This window comes from Grampus griseus (assembly GCF_964374135.1).
Source record: "Grampus griseus genome assembly, chromosome: 4".
NCBI classification, from domain to species: Eukaryota; Metazoa; Chordata; class Mammalia; order Artiodactyla; family Delphinidae; genus Grampus; species Grampus griseus.
In genome coordinates, this window is record NC_138997.1 from 7,670,836 (window position 1) to 7,691,113 (window position 20,278).

Genomic DNA, 20,278 nt, shown 5'->3' on the forward strand with positions numbered 1-20,278 from the left:
TTTGTCTTTCTTTGTCTGACTGATTTCACTTAGCATAGTGCCTTCAGGGTCCATCCAGGTTGTTGAAAATGGCAAGATTCCAGTTTTTTTTAATGTCTGAGTGTTACCGAACCAAACTTGGGTCCGTTTGCCTGCGCTCAGTAAAGCCAATTTCTGATACCGGGCTGTGGGAAGGAAAGTGCAGCATTCACTGCAGGGTACCAAGCAAGGAGTCCGGGGAAGCTAGTGTTCAAAACACCTGAACTCCCTGGTGGGTTTCAGGAAAGCCTTTTTAAAGGCCAGGTGAGGGAGGGGAGTCGCAGAGTATGTAATCTGCCTGTGCACAAGTCTCTGGTTGGTTGATGGTGAGGTAACAGGGCAGTGTCACGTTATCGATCCTCAGGCTCCAGTAGCTCTGGCGGCTGTGTGCTCCTGGTCATCAGGTAGGTAGTTTCTTCCATTTGGTGGTGGTTTTAGTATCTGCAAGACAGCTCAGGAAATGTGCATCAGGTACTGTTATCTAGGTCCTTCAGAGAGGAGCTACAGCAGAGGGTATGGGGGAGGGGTCCGTCCTGGGAATGCCCCAGAGGGTCCTGCTCGGTTACAGGAGTACTATTCCACTGTGTGTGTATACACCCCATCTTCTTTATCCCTTCATCCATCTGTGGACGCTTCGGTTGTTTCCATATCTTGGCTAATGTAAATAAGGCTGCTATGGATATGGGGGTACATAAATCTTTTCGAATTAGTGTTTTTGTATTCCTTGGATAAATACCCAGAAGTGGAACTGCTGGATCATATGGTAGTTCTATTTTCAATTTTTTGAGGAACCTCCATACAGTTTTCCATACTGGCTGCACCAGTTTAAATTCCCACCAACAGTGCGCAAGGGTTCCCGTTTCTCCACATCCTTGCCCACCCTTGTTATTTTTTGTCTTTTTGATAATAGACATTCTGACAGGTGTGAGGTGAAACCTCACTGTGGTTTTGACTTGCATTTCCCTGATTAGTGATGTTGAGCGTCTTTTCATGTGCCTGTTGGCCATCTGTATGTCCTCTTTGGAAAAATGTCTATTGAAGTCCTCTGCCCATTTTTTAATTGGGTTGGTGTTTTTTTTTGTTTTTGTTTTGATATTGAGTTGTATGAGTTCTTTGTATATTTTGGACATTAACCCCTTATCAGATATATTGTTTGCAAATACCTCTCCCATTCTGTAGGCTGCCTTTTCATTTTGTTGATGGTTTCCTTTGCTCTGCAGAAGCTTTTTAGTTTGATGTGGTTCCATTTGTTTATTTTTGCTTTTGTTGCCTTTGATTTTGAAGTTGGATCCAAAAAATCATTGCCAAGACTGATGTCAAGTTGCTTACTACCTACGTTTTCTTCTATGAGTTTTATGGTTTTAGGTCTTCCATTCAGGTCTTTAATCCATTTTGAGTTAATTTCCAGTTTTATCCTTCTGTATGTGCCCGTCCAGTTTTCTCAACACCATTTATTGAAGAGACTGTCCTTTTCCCATTGTGTGATGTTGCCTCCTTTACATAAATTAATTGGCCATATATGCATGGGTTTATTTCTGAGCTTAACCACTTTTAAATCATAGTAATGAACAATGAGTACATTTTCCCCCAGCTTTACTGAGGGATAATCGACATTGTTGTATATATTTAAAGTGTACAATATGATGATTTGATATACAGTGTGAAATGATTACAAAGATCAAGTTACTTAACACATCCATTACCTCACATAGTTAACTTCTTTTTTGGGTGCTTTGAGATGCTTAAGATGTGCTCTCATCGAGTTCCCAGTATTTAATACTGTGTTATTAACTGGAGTCGCCATGCTGTGCTTTAGCTCCTTAGAGCTTACTTATAACTGAAAAGATTGTACCCTTTGAGCTATATCTCCCCGTGTCCTCCCTGTTTCCGCTCTAGCCCCTGGAAACCACCATTATTTCTGTGAGATTGGCTTTCTTGTTTTTTTTAGATTCCACATATAAATGATACCATACAGTGTTTGTCTCTCTCTGTCTGGCTTATTTCACTTAGTGTAAAACGCCCTTTAGTTTCACCCATGTAGTTGCAAATGGCAGGATTGCCTTCTTTTTTATGGATGAATGATGTTCCTGTGTGTGTGTGTGTGTGTGTCTGTCTGTGTGTCTGTCTGTCTCACACTATATGAGTTTTTATGTGTTAAATTTTTTGCCTTGGCAGTAGCCGAGGCAGTATAGCATACAGTTCCGAGCACGTGCGTTAGTCAAAAAGAACTGGGTTCAAGTCTCAACTCTGGCCTACTACCTATGTGACCTTAGGCAAATTACTTAATTTCTATAAGCCTAGCATCCTCATTTATAAATGTGAATTATAACAGTACTGTGAGAAGTAAATGGGAGAACCCATGGAAAGGCCTTACTTGTCAGAGTACCTAGTACGTGGCATATCATAGCCCTAATAAGTGTTTTTCAGGAAGCAGTCTTGGGCACCTAATGTATGTCATGTGCCGGCTACCACTGGGGATGCGGACATGTACAGGACATGGTGGCTGCCTCTGTGGGGTGTTCAGTGTAGTGCAAAAGGAATTACAAGGGACATAATATGTATGGGCAAAGGGCTATGGTGTATAAAAGCATTCTAAAGTGGCTGCTTTTTGCTTATTTTATTTTATTATTATTTTTTAACATCTTTACTGGAGTATAATTGCTTTACAATGGTGTGTTAGTTTCTGCTGTATAACAAAGTGAATCAGCTATACATATACAAATGTCCCCATATCTCCTCGCTCTTGCGTCTCCCTCCCACCCTCCCTATCCCACCCCTCTAGGTGGTCACAAAGCACCGAGCTGATCTTCCTGTGCTATGCGGCTACTTCCCACTAGCTATCTGTTTTACATTTGGGAGTGTATATATGTCCATGCCACTCTCTCACTTCTTCCCAGCTTACCCTGCCCCCTTCCCGTATCCTCAAGTCCATTCTCTATGTCTGACTCTTTAGTCCTGTCCTGCCACTAGGTTCTTCAGAACCATTTTATTTTAGATTCCATATATATGTGTTAGCATGTGGTATTTATTTTTCCCTTTATGACTTACTTCACTCTGTATGACAGACTCTAGGTCCATTCACCTCACTACAAATAACTCAGTTTCGTTTCTTTTTATGGCTGAGTAATATTCCATTGTATATATGTGCCACTTCTTCTTTATCCATTCATCTGTTGATGGACACTTAGGTTGCTTCCATGTCCTGGCTATTGTAAATAGAGCTGCAGTGAACACTGTGGTGCATGACTCTTTTTGAATTATGGTTTACTCAGGGTATATGCCCAGTAATGGGATTGCTGGGTCCTATGGTAGTTCTATTTTTAGTATTTTAAGGAACCTCCAAACTGTTCTGCATAGTGGCTGTATAAATTTATGTTCCCACCAACAGTGAAAGAGAGTTCCCTTTTCTCCACACCCTCTCCAGCATTTATTGTTTGTAGATTTTTTGATGATGGCCATTCTGACCGGTGTGAGTTGATACCTTACTGTAGTTTTGAATTGCATTTCTCTAATGATTAGTGATGTTGAGCATCCTTTCACGTGTTTGTTGGCAATCTGTATATCTTCTTTCAGGAAATGTCTATTTAGGTTTTGTGCCCATTTTTGGATTGGGTTGTTTGTTTTTTTGACATTGAGCTGCATGAGCTGCATTTGTATTTTGGAAATTAATCCTTTGTCAGTTACTTCATTTGCAAATATTTTCTCCCTTTCTGAGGGTTGTCTTTTCATCTTGTTTATGGTTTGCTTTGCTGTGCAAAAGCTTTTAAATTTCATTAGGTCCCATTTGTTTATTTTGGTTTTAATTTCCATTTCTCTAGAAGGTGGGTCAAAAAGGATCTTGCTGTGATTTATGTCATGGAGTGTTCTGCCTGTGTTTTCCTCTAAGAGTTTTATAGTGTCTGCCTTACATTTAGGTCTTTAATCCATTTTGAGTTTATTTTTGTGTATGGTGTTAGGGAGTGTTCTAATTTCCTTCTTTTCCATGTAGCTGTCCAGTTTTCCCAGCACCACTTATTGAAGAGGCTGTCTTTTCTCCATTATATATTCTTGCCTCCTTTATTAAAAATAAGATGACCATATGTGTGTGGGTTCATCTGTGGGCTTTATATCCTGTTCCATTCATCTATATTTCTGTTTTTGTGCCAGTACCATACTGTCTTGATTACTGTAGCTTTGTAGTATAGTTTGAAGTCAGGGAGCCTGGTTGCTCCAGCTCCGTTTTTCTTTCTCAAGATTGCTTTGGATATTCAGGGTCTTTTGTGTTTCCATACAAATTGTGAAATTTTTGCTTCTAGTTCTGTGAAAAATGCCATTGGTAGTTTGATAGGGATTGCATTGAATCTGTAGATTGCTTTGGGTAGTATAGCCATTCTCACAATGTTGATTCTTCTAATCTGAGAACATGGTATATCTCCCCATCTGTTTGTGTCCTCTTTAGTTTCTTTCATTAGTGTCTTATAGTATTCTGCATACAGGTCTTTTGTCTCCTTAGGTAGGTTTATTCCTAGGTATTTTATTCTTTTTGTTGCAATGGTAAATGGGAGTGTTTCCTTAATTTTGCTTTCAGATTTTTCATCATTACTATATAGGAATGCAAGAGATTTCTGTGCATTAATTTTGTATCATGCTACTTTACCAAATTCATTGATTAGCCTCAGTAGTTTTCTGGTAGCATCTTTAGTCTTCTCCATGTATAGTATCATGACATCTGCAAACAGTGACAGCTTTACTTCTTCTTTTCCAATTTGGATTCCTTTTCTTTCTTTTTCTTCTCTGATAGCTGTGGCTAAAACTTCCAAAACTATGTTCAATAATAGTGGTGAGAGTGGACAACTTTGTCTTCTTCTTGATCTTAGAGGAAATGGTTTCAGTTTTTCACCATTGAGAACTATGTTGGCTGTGGGTTAGTCACATATGGCCTTTATTATGTTGAGGTAAGTTCCCTCTGTGCCTGTTTTCTAGAGGGTTTTTAACATAAATGGATGTTGAATTTTGTCAAAAGCTTTGTCTGCATATATTGAGATGATATGGTTTTTCTCCTTCAATTTGTTAATATGGTGTATCACATTGACTTGCATATACTGAAGCAGCCTTGCATTCCTGGGATAAACCCCACTTGATCATGGTGTATGATCCTTTCAATGTGCTGTTGGATTCTGTTTGCTAGTATTTTGTTGAGGATTTTTGCATCTATGTTCATGAGTGATATTGGCCTGTAGTTTTCTTTCTTTGTGACATATTTGTCTAGTTTTGGTATCAGGGTGATGGTGGCCTCGTAGAATGAGTTTGGGAGTGTTCCTCCCTCTGCTATGTTTTGGAAGAGTTTGCAAAGGATAGGTGTAAGCTCTTTTCTAAAATTTGATAGAATTCGCCTGTGAAGCCACCTGGTCCTGGGCTTTTGTTTGTTGGAAGAATTTTAATCACAGTCTCAATTTCAGTGCTTGTGATTGGCCTTTTTATATTTTTTATTTCTTCCTGGTTCAGTCTCTGAAAGTTGTGCTTTTCTAAGCATTTGTCCATTTCTTCCAGGTTGTCCATTTTATAGGCATAGAGTTGCTTGTAGTAATCTCTCATGATCTTTTGTATTTCTGCAGTGTCAGTTGTTACTTCTCCTTTTTCATTTCTAAGTCTATTGATTTGAGTCTTCTCCCTTTTTTTCTTGAGTCTGGCTAATGGTTTATCAATTTTGTTTATCTTCTCAAAGAACCAGCTTTTAGTTTTATTGATCGTTGCTATTGTTTCCTTCATTTCTTTTTCATTTATTTCTGATCTGATCTTTATGATTTCTTTCCTTCTGCTAACTTTGGGGGGTTTTTTGGTGCTTCTTTCTGTAATTGCTTTAGATGTAAGGTGAGGTTGTTCATTTGAGATGTTTCTTGTTTCTTGAGGTAGGATTGTATTGCTATGAACTTCCCTCTTAGAACTGCTTTTTGCTATATCCCATAGGTTTTGGGTTGTTGTGTTTTCATTGTTATTTTTTTCTAGATATTTTTTGATTTCCTTTTTGATTTCTTCAGTGATCTCTTGGTTATTAAGTAGTGTATTGTTTAGCCTCCATGTGTTTCTTTTTTTTTACAGATTTTTTCCTGTAATTGGTATCTAGTCTCATAGCGTTGTGGTCAGAAAAGATGCTTCATATGATTTCAATTTTCTTAAATTTTCTAAGGCTTCATTTGTGACCCAAGATATGATCTATCCTGGAAAATGTTCCATGAACACTTGAGAGGAAGGTGTATTCTGTTGTGTTTGGGTGGAATGTCCTATAAATATCAATTAAATCTATCTTGTTTAATGTATCATGTAAAGCTTGTGTTTCCTTTTTTCTTTTCATTTTGGATGATCTGTCCTTGGAAAGTGGGGTGTTAAAGTCCCCTACTATGATTGTATTATTGTCAATTTCCCTTTTTATGGCTGTTAGCATTTGCCTTATGTTTTGAGGTGCTCTATGTTGGGTTCATAAATATTTACACTTGTTATATCTTCTTGGACTGATCCCTTGATCATTATGTAGTGTCCTTCTTTGTCTCTTCTAATAGTCTTTATTTTAAAGTCTGTTTTGTCTGATATGACAATTGCTACTCCAGCTTTCTTTTGATTTTCATATCCATGGAATATCTTTTTCCATTCCCTCACTTTCAGTCTGTATGTGTCCCTAGGTCTGAAGTGGGTCTCTTGTAGACAGCATGTATGTGGATCTTGTTTTCGTATCCATTCAGCCAGTCTGTGTCTTTTGGTGGAGCATTTAATCCATTTACATTTAAGGTAATTATCGATATGTATGTACCTATAACCATTTTCTTAAGTGTTTTTGGTTTGTTATTGTAGGTCTTTTCCTTCTGTTGTGTTTCCTGCCTAGAGAAATTCCTTTAGCATTTATTGTAAAGCTCGTTTGGTGGTGCTGAATTCTCTTAGCTTTTGCTTTTCTGTAAAGGTTTTAATTTCTCCATTGAATCTGAATGAGATCCTTGCTGGGTAGAGTAATCTTCGTTGTAGGTTTTTCCCTTTCATCACTTTAAATATGTCCTGCCACTCCCTTCTGGCTTGCAGAGTTTCTGCTGAAAGATCAGCTGTTTATCTTATGGGGATTCCCTTGTGTGTTATTTGTTGTTTTTCCCTTGCTGCTTTTAATATGTTTTCTTTGTATTTAATTTTTGACAGTTTGATTAATGTGTCTTGGTGTGTTTCTCCTTGGATTTGTCCTGTATGGGACTCTCTGTGCTTCCTAGACTTGATTGACTATTTCCTTTGCCATATTAGGGAAGTTTTCAACTATAATCTCTTCAAATATTTTCTCAGTCCCTTTGTTTTTCTCTTCTTCTTCTGGAACCCCTATAATTCAAATGTTGGTGTGTTTAATGTTGAACCAGTGGTCTCTGAGACTGTCCTCAATTCTTTTCATTCTTTTTCTTTATTCTGCTCTGCGGTAGTTACTTCCACTATTTTATCTTCCAGGTCACTTATCCATTCTTCTGCCTCAGTTATTCTGCTATTGATTCCTTCTAGAGAATTTTTAATTTCATTTATTGTGTTGTGCATCAGTGTTTGTTTGCTCCTTAGTTCTTGTAGGTCCTTGTTAAACGTTTCTTGTATTTTGTACATTCTGTTTCCAAGACTTTGGATCATCTTTACTATCATTACTCTGAATTCCTTTTCGGGTAGATTGCCTATTTCCTCTTCGTTTGTTTGGTCTGGTAGGTTCTTACCTTGCTCTTTCATCTGCTGTGTGCTTCTCTGTCTTCTCATTTTGCTAAACTTACTGTGTTTGGGGTCTCCTTTTCACAGGCTGCAGGTTCGTAGTTCCTATTGTTTTTGATGTCTGCCCCCAGTGGCTAAGGTTGGTTCAGTGGGTTGTGTAGGCTTCCTGGCGGAGGGGACTAGTGCCTGTGTTCTGGTGGATGAGGCTGTATCTTGGCTTTCTGGTGGGCAGGTCTGCCTTCGGTGGTGTGTTTTGGGGTGTCTGTGACCTTATTATGATTTTAGGCAGCCTCTCTGCTAATGGGTGGGGTTGTGTTCCTGTCTTGCTGATTATTTGGCATAGGGTGTCCAGCATTGTAGCTTGCTGGTCGTTGAGTGAAGCTGGGTGCTGGTGTTGAGATGGGGATCTCTGGGAGATTTTCGCCGTTTGGTATTACGTGGAGCTGGGAGGTTTCTTATGGACGAGTATCCTGAACTCAGCGCTCCCACCTCAGAGGCACAGGCCTGACACCTGTCCAGAGCACCAAGACCCTGTCAGCCACACGGCCAGGTACGTGGGGAGTTTCTTGCCTTTTGTGAGGTCTGAGGTCTTCTGCCAGCGTTCAGTAGGTTTTCTGTAGGAGCTTTTCCACGTGTAGATGTATTTCTGATGTATTTGTGGGGAGGAACGTGATCTCCGCGTCTTACTCCTCCGCCATCTTGAAGGTCTCCCTCAGCTTATTTTAAGGAAGAGGTGTTAGTGGCTTATTTATTTCCGTTTATTCACAGCCATCATCTACACTTGCAAAACAAATAGCACACAGAATGAGTGACTTTGTGGGCCCCCTAGAGGGCCTCACAAGTGAGAAAGTGAGTGATACAACGAAAATGCTTCATTGTAAAGCAACCATACTCCGATAAAAATTAATTTAGAAAAAAAAAAAAGAAAATGCTTCAAAAATAAAGACTGGAGTCAACCTGACGTCGGCTGTCTGTGTCGTCCGGGGCAGTGTCTGGTTCCGGGTAGCAGTATTGTGCGTGGTGAGATGAGGCAGCTGTGTGTGCCTCAGAATTCAGCGATGCTGGGAGCCAGAATTGCCCACAGAGGGTACAGGAACACATGGTGTCAGGCAGACCCGAAGGCAGGGCTCCTGGGTTTCCTCCTTGGTGTTTGTGTGATGCCTCTTGTCCCCAGTCACAGCCACATTTAGGAACTGTTGACTTGGAATTAAAAGAAAGAAAAGAAAAGAAAAAGATATTCCCAATTCCCCACTTCTCTAGTTCTGTACCATGTACATATTCATTGCTTCTCTGTCATATACTTAAAAAACATGAACGAAGGTTGCAGGGCAGCCCCATTTCAAGCAGCAACACTTGAAATGTGATCCATGTGTGTACTTTGCCAGTTATAGGTTGTGAGACTCACTTTTGGGGAATGGATGGCCCAGGACAAACAGCCTCTCAGGAGGGGATCACATATCTTACCAGTTCATATACATCCTTCTAGGTTAGGGAGAGCAGTCAGGAAGCAGAATCGTAGTACTGCTGTTTCAGTATTTCGTTCACTTACTATGGAAATGCCAGCACTAATACCATTTCTAAAATATTCAACATCTGCAAAATAAAAATCAGTGAAATTATTATATTTCAAATACAAAAATTCATAGACTTGGGCTTCCCTGGTGGCGCAGTGGTTGAGAGTCCGCCTGCCAATGCAGGGGACATGGGTTCGAGCCCTGGTCTGGGAAGATCCCACATGCTGCGGAGCAACTAAGCCTGTGCACCACAACTACTGAGCCTATGCTCTAGAGCCCGTGAGCCACAACTACTGAGCCCACATGCCACAACTACTGACACCTGCATGCTCTAGGGTCTGTGTGCCGCAACTACTGAGCCCATGAGCCACAACTACTGAGCCCACGAGCCGCAACTACTGAAGCCTGCGTGCCTAGAGCCCGTGCTCCACAACAAGAGAAGCCACTGCAATGAGAAGCCTGCACACTGCAACGAAGTGTAGCCCCTGCTCACCGCAACTAGGGAGAGCCCGTGCGCAGCAACGAAGACCCAACGCAGCCAAAAATAACAAATAAATAATAAATAAATTTATAAAAAAGTAAAAATACTAGATATAGTTGTCCCTCAGTATCAGTAGCGGATTGGTTCCAGGATCCCTCATCCCCATACCATGCTCAAGTCCCTCATATAAAATGTTGTATTATTTGCATATAACCTAAGCACATCCTGCCATAGACTTTAAATCATCTCTCGATTACTTATACTACATAATACAGTGTAAATGCTATGTAAATAGTTGCCGGTGTGTGGCAAATTCAAGTTTTGATTTCTGGAACCTTCTGGAATTGTCTTTTTTTTCCCTGCATATTTTCCACCTGAGGTTGGTTGAATCTCCAGATGTGGAACCGTGGATAAGGAGGGCCGACTGTATACTGCCAATGCTGTAAAGCCAACAGCTGTTTTTATAGTAACTGTTTTCACTTCTCCCATAATCACTTTTAATTTGAAGTGTTCAAAACTTTATCTTGCTTTAGAGACCAACACACATGGTAAAGATCTTTCTTTTGCCTTGAGAATAGGCAAATAATGCTTAGAATAAAATCTCTTCTGAGAGGGAGGTTAGAAAATTCTGAATATTGGCACCAGTTTTAAACACACTTTCCCAACACACTTATCCCAAGAGATACTGGTACCCGTTGTAGGTACCTAGTGCTGTTTTATGGTGTGTGTGTGTTTATTTTAGTGATTTCAATCCCAAAATTCAAAGTGATCAGAGAAGTAGGCATGAGAATGAATCAAGTCCCTCTGGGTTCTGTGTGCAGGCTTCCATACCTTGTCTCCCTGGACTGGAATCCTTTCTCTGATTAGTGTTTCTCAGGCTAGGGAAATGTTCCAAGATCCCTGAGGGAACGTGTTTCTAAAGAATAAACAAGGGGAATTTTAATTAAAACTGCTTTTCAATGATTTCATTGAAATATACACAAATACGAAAGGAGGTAGATATACACTTCTTATTCACGTAGCATTTAAATGTTATACAACCAAAGTGCATTTACAGATTAGATATTAACAAAACTCTCAAATCAGTAAAACACAAATTAGCCTCATGGATTTAACGTGATGAGCAAATGCGTTACTGGAGCCAGACCCCACTTGCATTGTGATCAGGACTGCGGGCTGCCAGGCCTGGGGACTTGAGTTCTGCAGCTTGTTCTGTACACCCAGGGATGACTCAGCTCTCTTTTGTCCTTTCAGCGGCTATTAAACCTTCATTCATGCGGGGAGCCAGGACTGCAGTGGCCTTTTCCTGGGCACAAATGCATCACTTACAAAGGAAGACTGCTTTTCTTCTTTCTTATTACCCTTGGACAATTCAGTATAACATGGCACCAGTGCAATCGTTAAAATAAATGCAGATTATATGGTAACACATCATTATAAAGAGGTCATTCAGAATGTGTTTTTATTTTGTTTAAGATATCATTAAAAAAACCCACAAAATTTAAAAAATTCATAGTGCACTTTCAGATCTCTGGGAATAAATCCATGGTTTTCTGTTTGAGAAATACTGCTGCAGGTCAACATGATGTATACCGTTGATTTTTTTTGTTTCTTTCTGTTAGGTTATGTAGCAAAGATTATTCATTAACTTAACAAAACCTTTCAGGAGAGAGTTCCTTTTTTCTCCTGATAAATGAAACTAACATACCTCTTAGATAGGTTTGTGGTTGTATTTATTTATAGGCATACCTTGGAGAAATTGTGGGTTTGGTTCCAGACCACTGCAATAAAGCGAATATCACAATAAAGCAAGTCACACAAAGTTTTTGGTTTCCCAGTGCATATAAAAGTTATGTTTATATTGTACTGTAGTCTATTAAGTGTGCAGTAGTATTATGTTTAAAAAAAACAATGAATGTACAAACCTTAATTAAAAAACACTTTATTGCTAAAAAATGTTAGCTGTCATTTTAGCCTTCAGCCAGTTGCAATCTTTTTGCAATGGTAACATCAAAGATCACTGATCGCAGGTCACCATAACAAATAAGAATGAGAAACTTTGAAATATTGTTAGAATTACCAAAATGTGACACAGAGACATGAAGTGAGCAAATGCTGTTGGAAAAATGGCGCCCATAGTCTTGAGAGACTCAGGGTTGCCACAAAATTCAATTTGTGGGGAAGTGGGGGGAGGGTGGGATGAATTGGGAGATTAGGTTTGACATAAATATACTAACTGCCATGTGTAAAACAGATAGCTAGTGGGAACCTGCTGTATAGCACAGGGAGCTCAGGTCGGTGCTCTGATGACCTAGAGGGGTGGGATGGGGTGGGAGGGAGGTCCAAGAGGGAGGGGGGGATATAGGTATACATATAGCTGATTCACTTCACTGTACAGCAGAAACTAGCATAACATTGTAAAGCAATTACACGCCAATAAAAAATAAATAATGTAAAAAAATGTTTAAAAAAGCAGTATCTGTGAAACACAATAAAGTGAGGCACAATAAAACGAGGTATGTCTGTATTGTTATTCCCCTCCTCAAAAGTTTATTCAGATTTATTCACATATTGATGGAGTGTCTTCTGTAGGCCAGGCACTGGTCTAAGTGCCTAGTCAGGGACAGCTTTCTAAATACCTTTTTTTTTAAATTAATTTATTTTTGGCTGTGTTGGGTCTTCGTTGCTGCCTGGGCTTTCTCTAGTTGCGGCGAGCGGGGGCTACTCTTCGTTGTGGTGCACGGGCTTCTCATTGCGGTGGCTTCTCTTCTTGCGGAGCATGGGCTCCAGGCACGCGGGCTTCAGTGGTTGGTTGTAGCACGCGGGCTCAGTTGTGGCTCGCGGGCTCTAGAGCACAGGCTCGGTAGTTGTGGCGCACGGGCTTAGTTGCTCCACGGCATGTGGGATCTTCCCGGACCAGGGCTCGAACCCGTGTCCTCTGCATTGGCAGGTGGATTCTTAACCACTGTGCCACCAGGGAAGCCCTCCGGGGACAGCTTTCTAAATATTTGGTTTCTCCCAAGAGGAACTCTGTGTGTGCGTGTGTGTGTGTGTGTAAAAGGGAGACTTAACATGTTGACAAATGAAATTTGCATTATCCACTTCACCCAACAAAATTAACCTCTGAAGTCATATTTGCAAAGCTCCTGTTTGGGAATTAGATTTCTTATAAATGAGAGTTCTATTAATACTGTGAATTATGGGGTTAGTGAAATGGTTTGTAAAGGTCCTTTAAAATTTTTTTTAAATTGTTTTTAGTGTTCTTCTCAGTCTGTATTTATCAAAACAACTAGTCTGTTCCATCAGAACTCCAATCAGCTGTTCAGATGGTGTTAGTTCCATGGCCAAATGGTCAGATAGGTTATCTGTTTTGTTATTTGTGGGAGGTAGGAAGTTCAAGTTTTGTAATCCAACTAAGAGACTTTATTTTTCTTTACACAGAAGGCTAGACCATCTATAATGCAGGTAAATGACTCTGTCAAATTTATTTATGTATTTTTCCAGCAGTATTCTCTGTGGGATACTATAATATTGTTAATAATATGTTTTATTCTAGGATGCTGTAACACTTTGTTCCTACCCTTTCATCTTTGACGCCCAAGCCAAGACCAAGATGTTACAGACCGATGCTGAACTGCAGATGCAGGTCACGTATTTTGAACCTTACTTTCTCTTCTTATGGGTTTCTTTCATCTTATACATTCAGTTGTAATTTTTCCTAATAGGAGAAAGTTGGTTTGGATGAAGTTCCATGGTAACTTTTAGAACTGTTAGAAAAAGTTTCAGCAATTTTATATTGAATATAACACATATACGTGAACGCACATCTACATAAACGGGGGTGGCAGGTGTCTTCATAAAGGGCCACATAGTAAATACGTGTCTTTGTGGGCCATACAGTTGTCTCAGTTATTCAGCTCTGTCGTAGCATGAAATTTGAATTTTATATAATTTTCACATGTAGTGAAATATTTTTCTTCTGATTTTTAAAAAACTATTTAAAAAGGTAAAAACTACCGTTAGCTCAAGAGCTGTACAAAAGCCGGCAGCAGGCTGGATTCGGTCCTTGGGCCATTGTTTGCTGACCCCTGATAGATAATTAAATGGAGCTTGGCAGTTCTTTATTGAGCGAAAACTCAAGTTATAGAGATTTGTTTAATTTATTTTAGACACCCATTTTTATTGTAAAATATAATTGGTTTTGACAGGCCTACAAAGACGTCTGTGAATTAGCAATCCAAATCTACCAGTTCCCATTGTTGGTGGATATATAACTTCATTCATCTCCCTCCCCCTTTCCCCATCTGTCTGTCTCTCTCTAGCTCTTATCTGTATCTCTCTCTCTCTCTATATATATGTTTTCACAGTGATATATCCATGATATTGACAATTTAAAGGTTTTCCGGAGAAAATGGACATTTTTCAAAGAATAAACACCATTTTTAGCAAGGGGTTGTTAGGCTTCTTTTCCTGCCACTTTGAAACTCAGTTTCTACTCACTGTCCGTCATCACTTTCTTCTACGAAGATAGTATTTCAGTCTTCATCAGCTTAGTCTAAATTATTTTCCTGGAATGAGTTATGGGTCATATGGTTTACATAAAGTGTTTCAGTTAATCTCTTTGGGCTCAGATTAGAAAGATTTGTGTGTTTTGTAAACATGAGTAACTGAGAAAATCTACTGGAAAAGTTAGGAGGAAAATAAAGACCAAAATGGAGCTGCAGTCAGCCTGGCCCCGACCTACCCCTGGTCCAAAGGCAGGGCTGGCTGCTGTCCCCACTCACAGGTGTGCTCTGAATGGTAACTGTGCTCTTGGATGTGCTGTTCCAGGTGGCGGTCAACGGGGCCAACCTGCAGAACGTCTTCATGCTTCTCACCTTGGAGCCTCTGCTGGCCAGAAGCCCCTTCCTGGTCCTTCATGTTCGCAGGAGCAGCCTTGTTGGAGATGCCCTGAGAGAGCTGAGCATTCATTCTGATATTGATCTGAAAAAGCCTCTCAGAGTGAGTCCTTCCGTATATACCTCTGAATCCCTTCCTGGGTTTTCTTTACGCAGTGTTGATGAAGCAGCAGAGATCTTATTAAAATCGTGGAGTACAGCCGTTCATTCTTTCTTTCATTCATTTTACAAGAATTTACTCACTTCCTTCTGTCCAGTCACCAAAGAGAACATCTCAACGTGACATCAGATAAAAATGCCAGTGGATTACGTGAGGGGAATGTAGGGCCTTTTTTGTCTGCTCTCTTCAGTTTACCTGCTCCAGCTCTACCAAAACCAAGCGAGCAGCAGCACTGCTAAAGCTTCAACTAGATAAACCACCAAGCCAGCATCTAGGAAGCTTTGGATGTCAAAGATTTAAGAGAGAAAGAAGGTAAAAAAAAAAAAAAGAAAAGAGAACGGAAAGGTAGTGAAATTGTCTGGGCAGCTGGTGGCCTGTTAGGATAGGCCCTCTCAGTACTTGGAAATGATTAAATTAAGAAATTGTCTTTCCTCATAGATTAGGCACGTTTGTGTCACCGCTTAGTGTATTCCCGGGGCTTAGCACAATGCTTGGTACGCAGTATCTGGTCGGTAAATATTTAGTGAATTATTGAAGTTTTAAGTGATTTCCCTTTCCCTTCAGAAGACTTTCCTAACTCTATTTCCAATCCTGTTGTAAACTCCAGCTTCTGCAATGTAATAGGCAAGAAACTGACGGTCTCCATGATACTGTCACCCTTTTAAAAATTTCCGGTAAGTAGTATCAGTCCCATCAGTCTGCTTGGGAGTTCTCCCTAGAACTTCTGGGTTAGGTTTTTGATATTGCAAAGAGAGGGCACTTTCTTTGCCCCTTGTTTTCCATCAGTAATTCAGGTGGGACAGTTCTTGCTTGGTAGCGTGTTGAAGTCTTCTGCTGGCATCCGTATAATCGGAGACCTTTACTCTCCTGCTCTAGGCAACCTTGACCACAGGCACGGGGATAAGCTTGCTTTTTTTTTTCTTTTTGGCTGTACCATGCAGCACGCGGGATCTTAGTTCCCTGTCCCCTGATCAAACCCGTGGCCCCAGCGTTGGAAGCGCAGAGTCTTAGCCACTGGACCACCAGGGAAGTTCCCAGGATAAGCTTTCTTAAATGCTGCTTTTAGTTCTGTACCTGAGCCCTTACCGGTAAAATGGGGATGGTAATAGTAATTCCAGTGCGTAAGACTGTTCTGAGGATTAGGTTAATAGAATTTAAGTGCTGGCTGGCATGTAGAAGACTCAATAAATCTCGTCCTTTGTTTTTTTTTTTTTTGTGCGGTACGCGGGCCTCTCACTGTTGTGGCCTCTCCCGTTGCGGAGCACAGGCTCCGGACGCGCAGGCTCAGCGGCCATGGCTCACGGGCCCAGCCGCTCCGCGGCATGTGGGATCTTCCCGGACCGGGGCACGAACCCGTGTCCCCTGCATCGGCAGGCGGACTCTCAACCACTGCGCCACCAGGGAAGCCCTAAATCTCGTCCTTTGGTTTGCTGTAGCTGTTGTTGCGATGGGTCTCTCTATAGCCCCTCACAGAGCCCAGGTCTGTGTCTGCTCAGAATGCTCTCCTCCCTTCCATATGCATCAGTTAGTTCAAGAACCCCGCTGAGAGAGATTTCTTCCTTTATTCAAGTTAGTCACTGCTTTTCTCTACGTGCCAGAACATTTACCTCTCAGTGTATCTGACTCTTTGAAAATAAAATGTATTCTCGAATTGGTTCTTTTATGTTTGCCTCCCTGCCCCAATGGTAAACTTCCTGTGGACATATGGTAAACTTCCTGTGGACATATGGTAAACTCCCTGTGGACATATGGTAAACTCCCTGTGGACATATGGTAAACTTCTGACTTTCTCTGCATCCCACGAAGTGCCTGGGAAGGTTTTGTGTGTTTCTAAGTGACTTGTTAATAATCAGCAGATACACTTTGCAGTTTTCATTGCGTCAGTGTATCCTCTGTTACATCTTCCTTTCTTTGTCCTGACTTTGGAAATAATTTGCTAAAAAAAAAAAAAAAAAACAACCACAAAAAAACAAACATAAAATGCTAGGGATTTCCCTGAAATGCTAATTCTACTTTCATTATTTCAAGGTCATTTTTGATGGTGAAGAAGCAGTGGATGCTGGTGGTGTCACAAAGGAGTTCTTTCTTTTACTATTAAAAGAATTGTTGAATCCCATCTATGGAATGTTTACCTACTATCAGGATTCAAATCTCTTGTGGTTTTCAGATACGGTAAGTTAGTGACGCCACCTTTCAACAGATGAATTGAATTAAACTGTCAGACCAATCCCTAGCCTTCTGGTGTTTACAGAGGGGAGCATAACAGAGGTAATCATTTAACATGATTATCATCATGTTTCCCGTCTTCGTGTTTCACCCGTTGCTAAGACGTCATAGTGTGTTTTGTCACCCATTAGCCACATTTCCATTTCTAGTAGGCAAGCTCCAAGTTTTGTAATCCTCGGAGGGTAGAAAGAGTAGGGGATGATAAAGAAATTGGTTTTATGACATATAAAAAGTAGTTGTCAAATATATCTTATTTTAATAACAGTGATAGTACGTGTATGAATACTCGTACAGATATACACATACTCACACTTTTTGAAAATTCAGTTGGAGAGCTAAGTTTTAAAAGGCATTCTCATTTCAAGCAGACTATAGGTTAGCTCTTTTTCTACCAGAGTTTTCTCCCTAGATCCGCACTGTCTTGAAAGGCAGCCATTAGCTTCCTGTGGCTATTTAAGTTTAAATTTTATTTTAAAATTAAGTAATACTAAAGTCATTCCCTCAGTTGTACTAACCACCGTTCAAGTCCTCAGTAGACACACGTAGTTAGTGGCTGCCATCTGGGACAGCACAGAATAGAATGTTTCCATCCTTGCAGAAAGTTCTGTTGGACAGCATTGCTCTAAATGAGGGTAAGCTGTGCTCTGTATCACGGATGAGCTGTAAACGCTTAACTTACAGCATTGCATCTTTGGGGGATAGCTGAACTTTTGTTAGGGGTACTTGTCTGCTTCAGAAGGTAACTGAATATTAACGAGATCTTCATTCTTTCGTACTGAAAATATTTTAAGGTAAATGGCAGATTGTTTTGAGGGCTGCAAACACTGCTTTGCTTTTCTTTTTTTTTTTTAAATGTTTATTTATTTACTTTTGGCTGTGTCGGGTCTTAGTTGCGGCGTGCGGGCTCCAGAGCACGTGGGCTCTGTAGTCGCGGCACGCGGGCTTAGTTGCCCTGTGGCATGTGGGATCTTAGTTCCCCTACCACGGACCAAACCCACGTCCCCTGCATTGCAAGGCGGATTCTTAACCACTGGCCCACCGGGGAAGTCCCTGCTTTTCTTTTTAACACATTTGCGCATGTGGTGAAAGTGTTTTGTAGAGCACAACTGGTTTCACTTGATTGGCATAACCTGTGGACTCGCCATCTACAACTCCACCGTGGTGGACCTGCACTTCCCGCTGGCTCTCTATAAGAAGCTACTGAACGTGAAGCCTGGCCTGGAAGACTTGAAGGAGCTGTCACCCACGGAAGGAAGGTACGGAGCTGGAAGACGGGAGCCTGGTGTGGAGAACTGCTCTGGCGCTGGGACCAAAGGTTGACAACACCACGTGTACCAGTTAAGAGTTTATCATTAGACTGTGCTGTGTATGCTTTGTCTTAAGATGTGGCTCCACAGCTCCTGGCTTGAAGCAGTGCCTGTGTCACTCTAGGGGCAGAAGGAGAAAGGGGAAAAGGGAAGTCGTAGCTGCCCAGGAATCCAGCTGTCTGCTTTTCTTATCCTGAACAAAAATTAGGACTTCGAGCTTTGTCATGGTCCATAAGTACAGGGGAGAAAGTATTGAAAAGGGAGTCTGTATTTTGCAAAAACCTACAGGTCTCCCTGTCCTTCTGTGTTTCTCTCTTCTGTGTCACCTTGACTATCACACCGCAGCCACACTCACAGCACTTCTGGTCACCAAACGTGTGGCGGTTTCCCCCTACCACCAAGTGATTCTCCACGACGCCAGCTGGTGTCCTACGATTCATCTCAGTTCTGACACCGTCTACCTAGAGATGGCACTGGATCCCACAAGCTCAGTGCTCGGTCCCTCTGGACGACTCTCACCCACTTCGGGTGCCACTCGCAAGCAGTAGGTCCCCGGGTTACCCACAACTGCTGTCTGATCGGTTACAAATCAGAGGTTCTCGTGACCCCTCCTCGGGTCCGATTAATTTCCTAGAGCGGCCCGGAGAATTCAGGGAAACACTTAGGTTTACCAGGTTATTCAGGGTTTACGATGAAGGATACAGATGAACGGCCAGTTGAAGAGATACAGAGGGTGAGGCCTGGAGGGGTCCTGAGTGTAGTAGGAGCTTCTGACCCCATGGAGTTGGGGTGCACTACCCTCCCCGTGTGTGGATGTGTTCACCAACCTGGAAGCTCCCTGAACCCCCTACTGTTGGGATTTTAAGGAGGCTTCCTTACGGGGTGATCAATTATGACCTTCATTTCCAGCCCCTCTCCTCTCTCTGGAGAATGGGGGGCGTGGAGCTGAAGATGACGGCTGGGTCCTTCGGGTGACCAGCCCCCGCCCAGGAGCCCACCCAGAATCACCCCATTAGAACAAAAGATGCTGCTAACCCTCTCATCACTTAGGGTTTTGGGAGCCCTGTGCCAGGAACTGGGCACAGAGACCAATATATGCATTTTCTGTTATGTCACAGAGCCTTTTTTTTTTTTTTTTTTTTGCGGTACTCGGGCCTCTCACTGCTGTGGCCTCTCCCGTTGTGGAGCACAGGCTCCGGGCGCGCAGGCTCAGCGGCCATGGCTCACGGGCCCAGCCACTCCACAGCATGTGGGATCTTCCCAGACCGGGGCACGAACCCGCGTCCCCTGCATCGGCAGACGGACTCTCAACCACTGCGTCACCAGGGAAGCCCACAGAGCCTTTTTAAGAAAGTAGTTTGAGATGTAATTTGCATACCACACAATTCACCCAGCTAAAGTATATAATTCAGTGACTTTTAGTATATTCAGAGTTGTACAGCCTTTATTACAATCAATTTTAGAATATTTTCATCACCTGAGAAAGAAACCTGGGACTCCTCAGTCGACATCCCCAACTTCCTCATCCCCCAAGCCCTGGGCAACCACTGAGCTACTCTCTGTCTCTATTGATGGCCTCTTCTGGATATGTCACATAAACAGAATCGTACCACGTGTGTTTTTTTGTGACTGGCTTCTTTCACACAGCGCGTTTTCAAGGTTCATCTGGGTTGCAGCTTGTATCAGTATTTTATTTCTTTTTATTGCCAACTCATATTTCGTTATGTGGATATATGCCACATTTTGTTCATCCATTCATCAGTTGATGGACGTCTGGCTTTCTCCTACCTTCTGGCTGTTACTAATAGTGCTGCTGTGGATATTCTTACAGACTTTTTGTGTTGATGTAAGTTTTCATTTTTCTTGGGTATGCACCTGGGAGTGGAATTGCTAGGGCAAATGGTAACTCTGTGTTTAGCCTTTTGAGGAACCTCCAGACGGTTTTCCAGCGTAGTGGAACCATGTTTTTATGTTATTAT

The 20,278-nt window shown here is 41.6% G+C and overlaps 1 protein-coding gene across 8 annotated transcripts in view; it reads left to right on the plus strand.

Moving 5' to 3' along the window:
- The window catches only part of HERC3 (HECT and RLD domain containing E3 ubiquitin protein ligase 3), a 137,751-nt gene that overhangs the window by 69,608 nt on the left and 47,865 nt on the right, over window positions 1–20,278 (plus strand). For all 8 annotated transcript variants that reach the window (XR_014296638.1, XR_014296639.1, XR_014296640.1 and 5 more), the window contains 5 exons: window positions 13,150–13,173; window positions 13,265–13,354; window positions 14,539–14,709; window positions 16,795–16,938; window positions 18,082–18,248. Coding sequence is in view for 5 of the 8 variants with exons in the window: in XM_082653077.1 (XP_082509203.1) it covers window positions 13,150–13,173; window positions 13,265–13,354; window positions 14,539–14,709; window positions 16,795–16,938; window positions 18,082–18,248 (596 nt within the window). In the remaining 3 variants the exon portion in view is untranslated. The remainder of the gene's footprint in view (window positions 1–13,149; window positions 13,174–13,264; window positions 13,355–14,538; window positions 14,710–16,794; window positions 16,939–18,081; window positions 18,249–20,278) is intronic.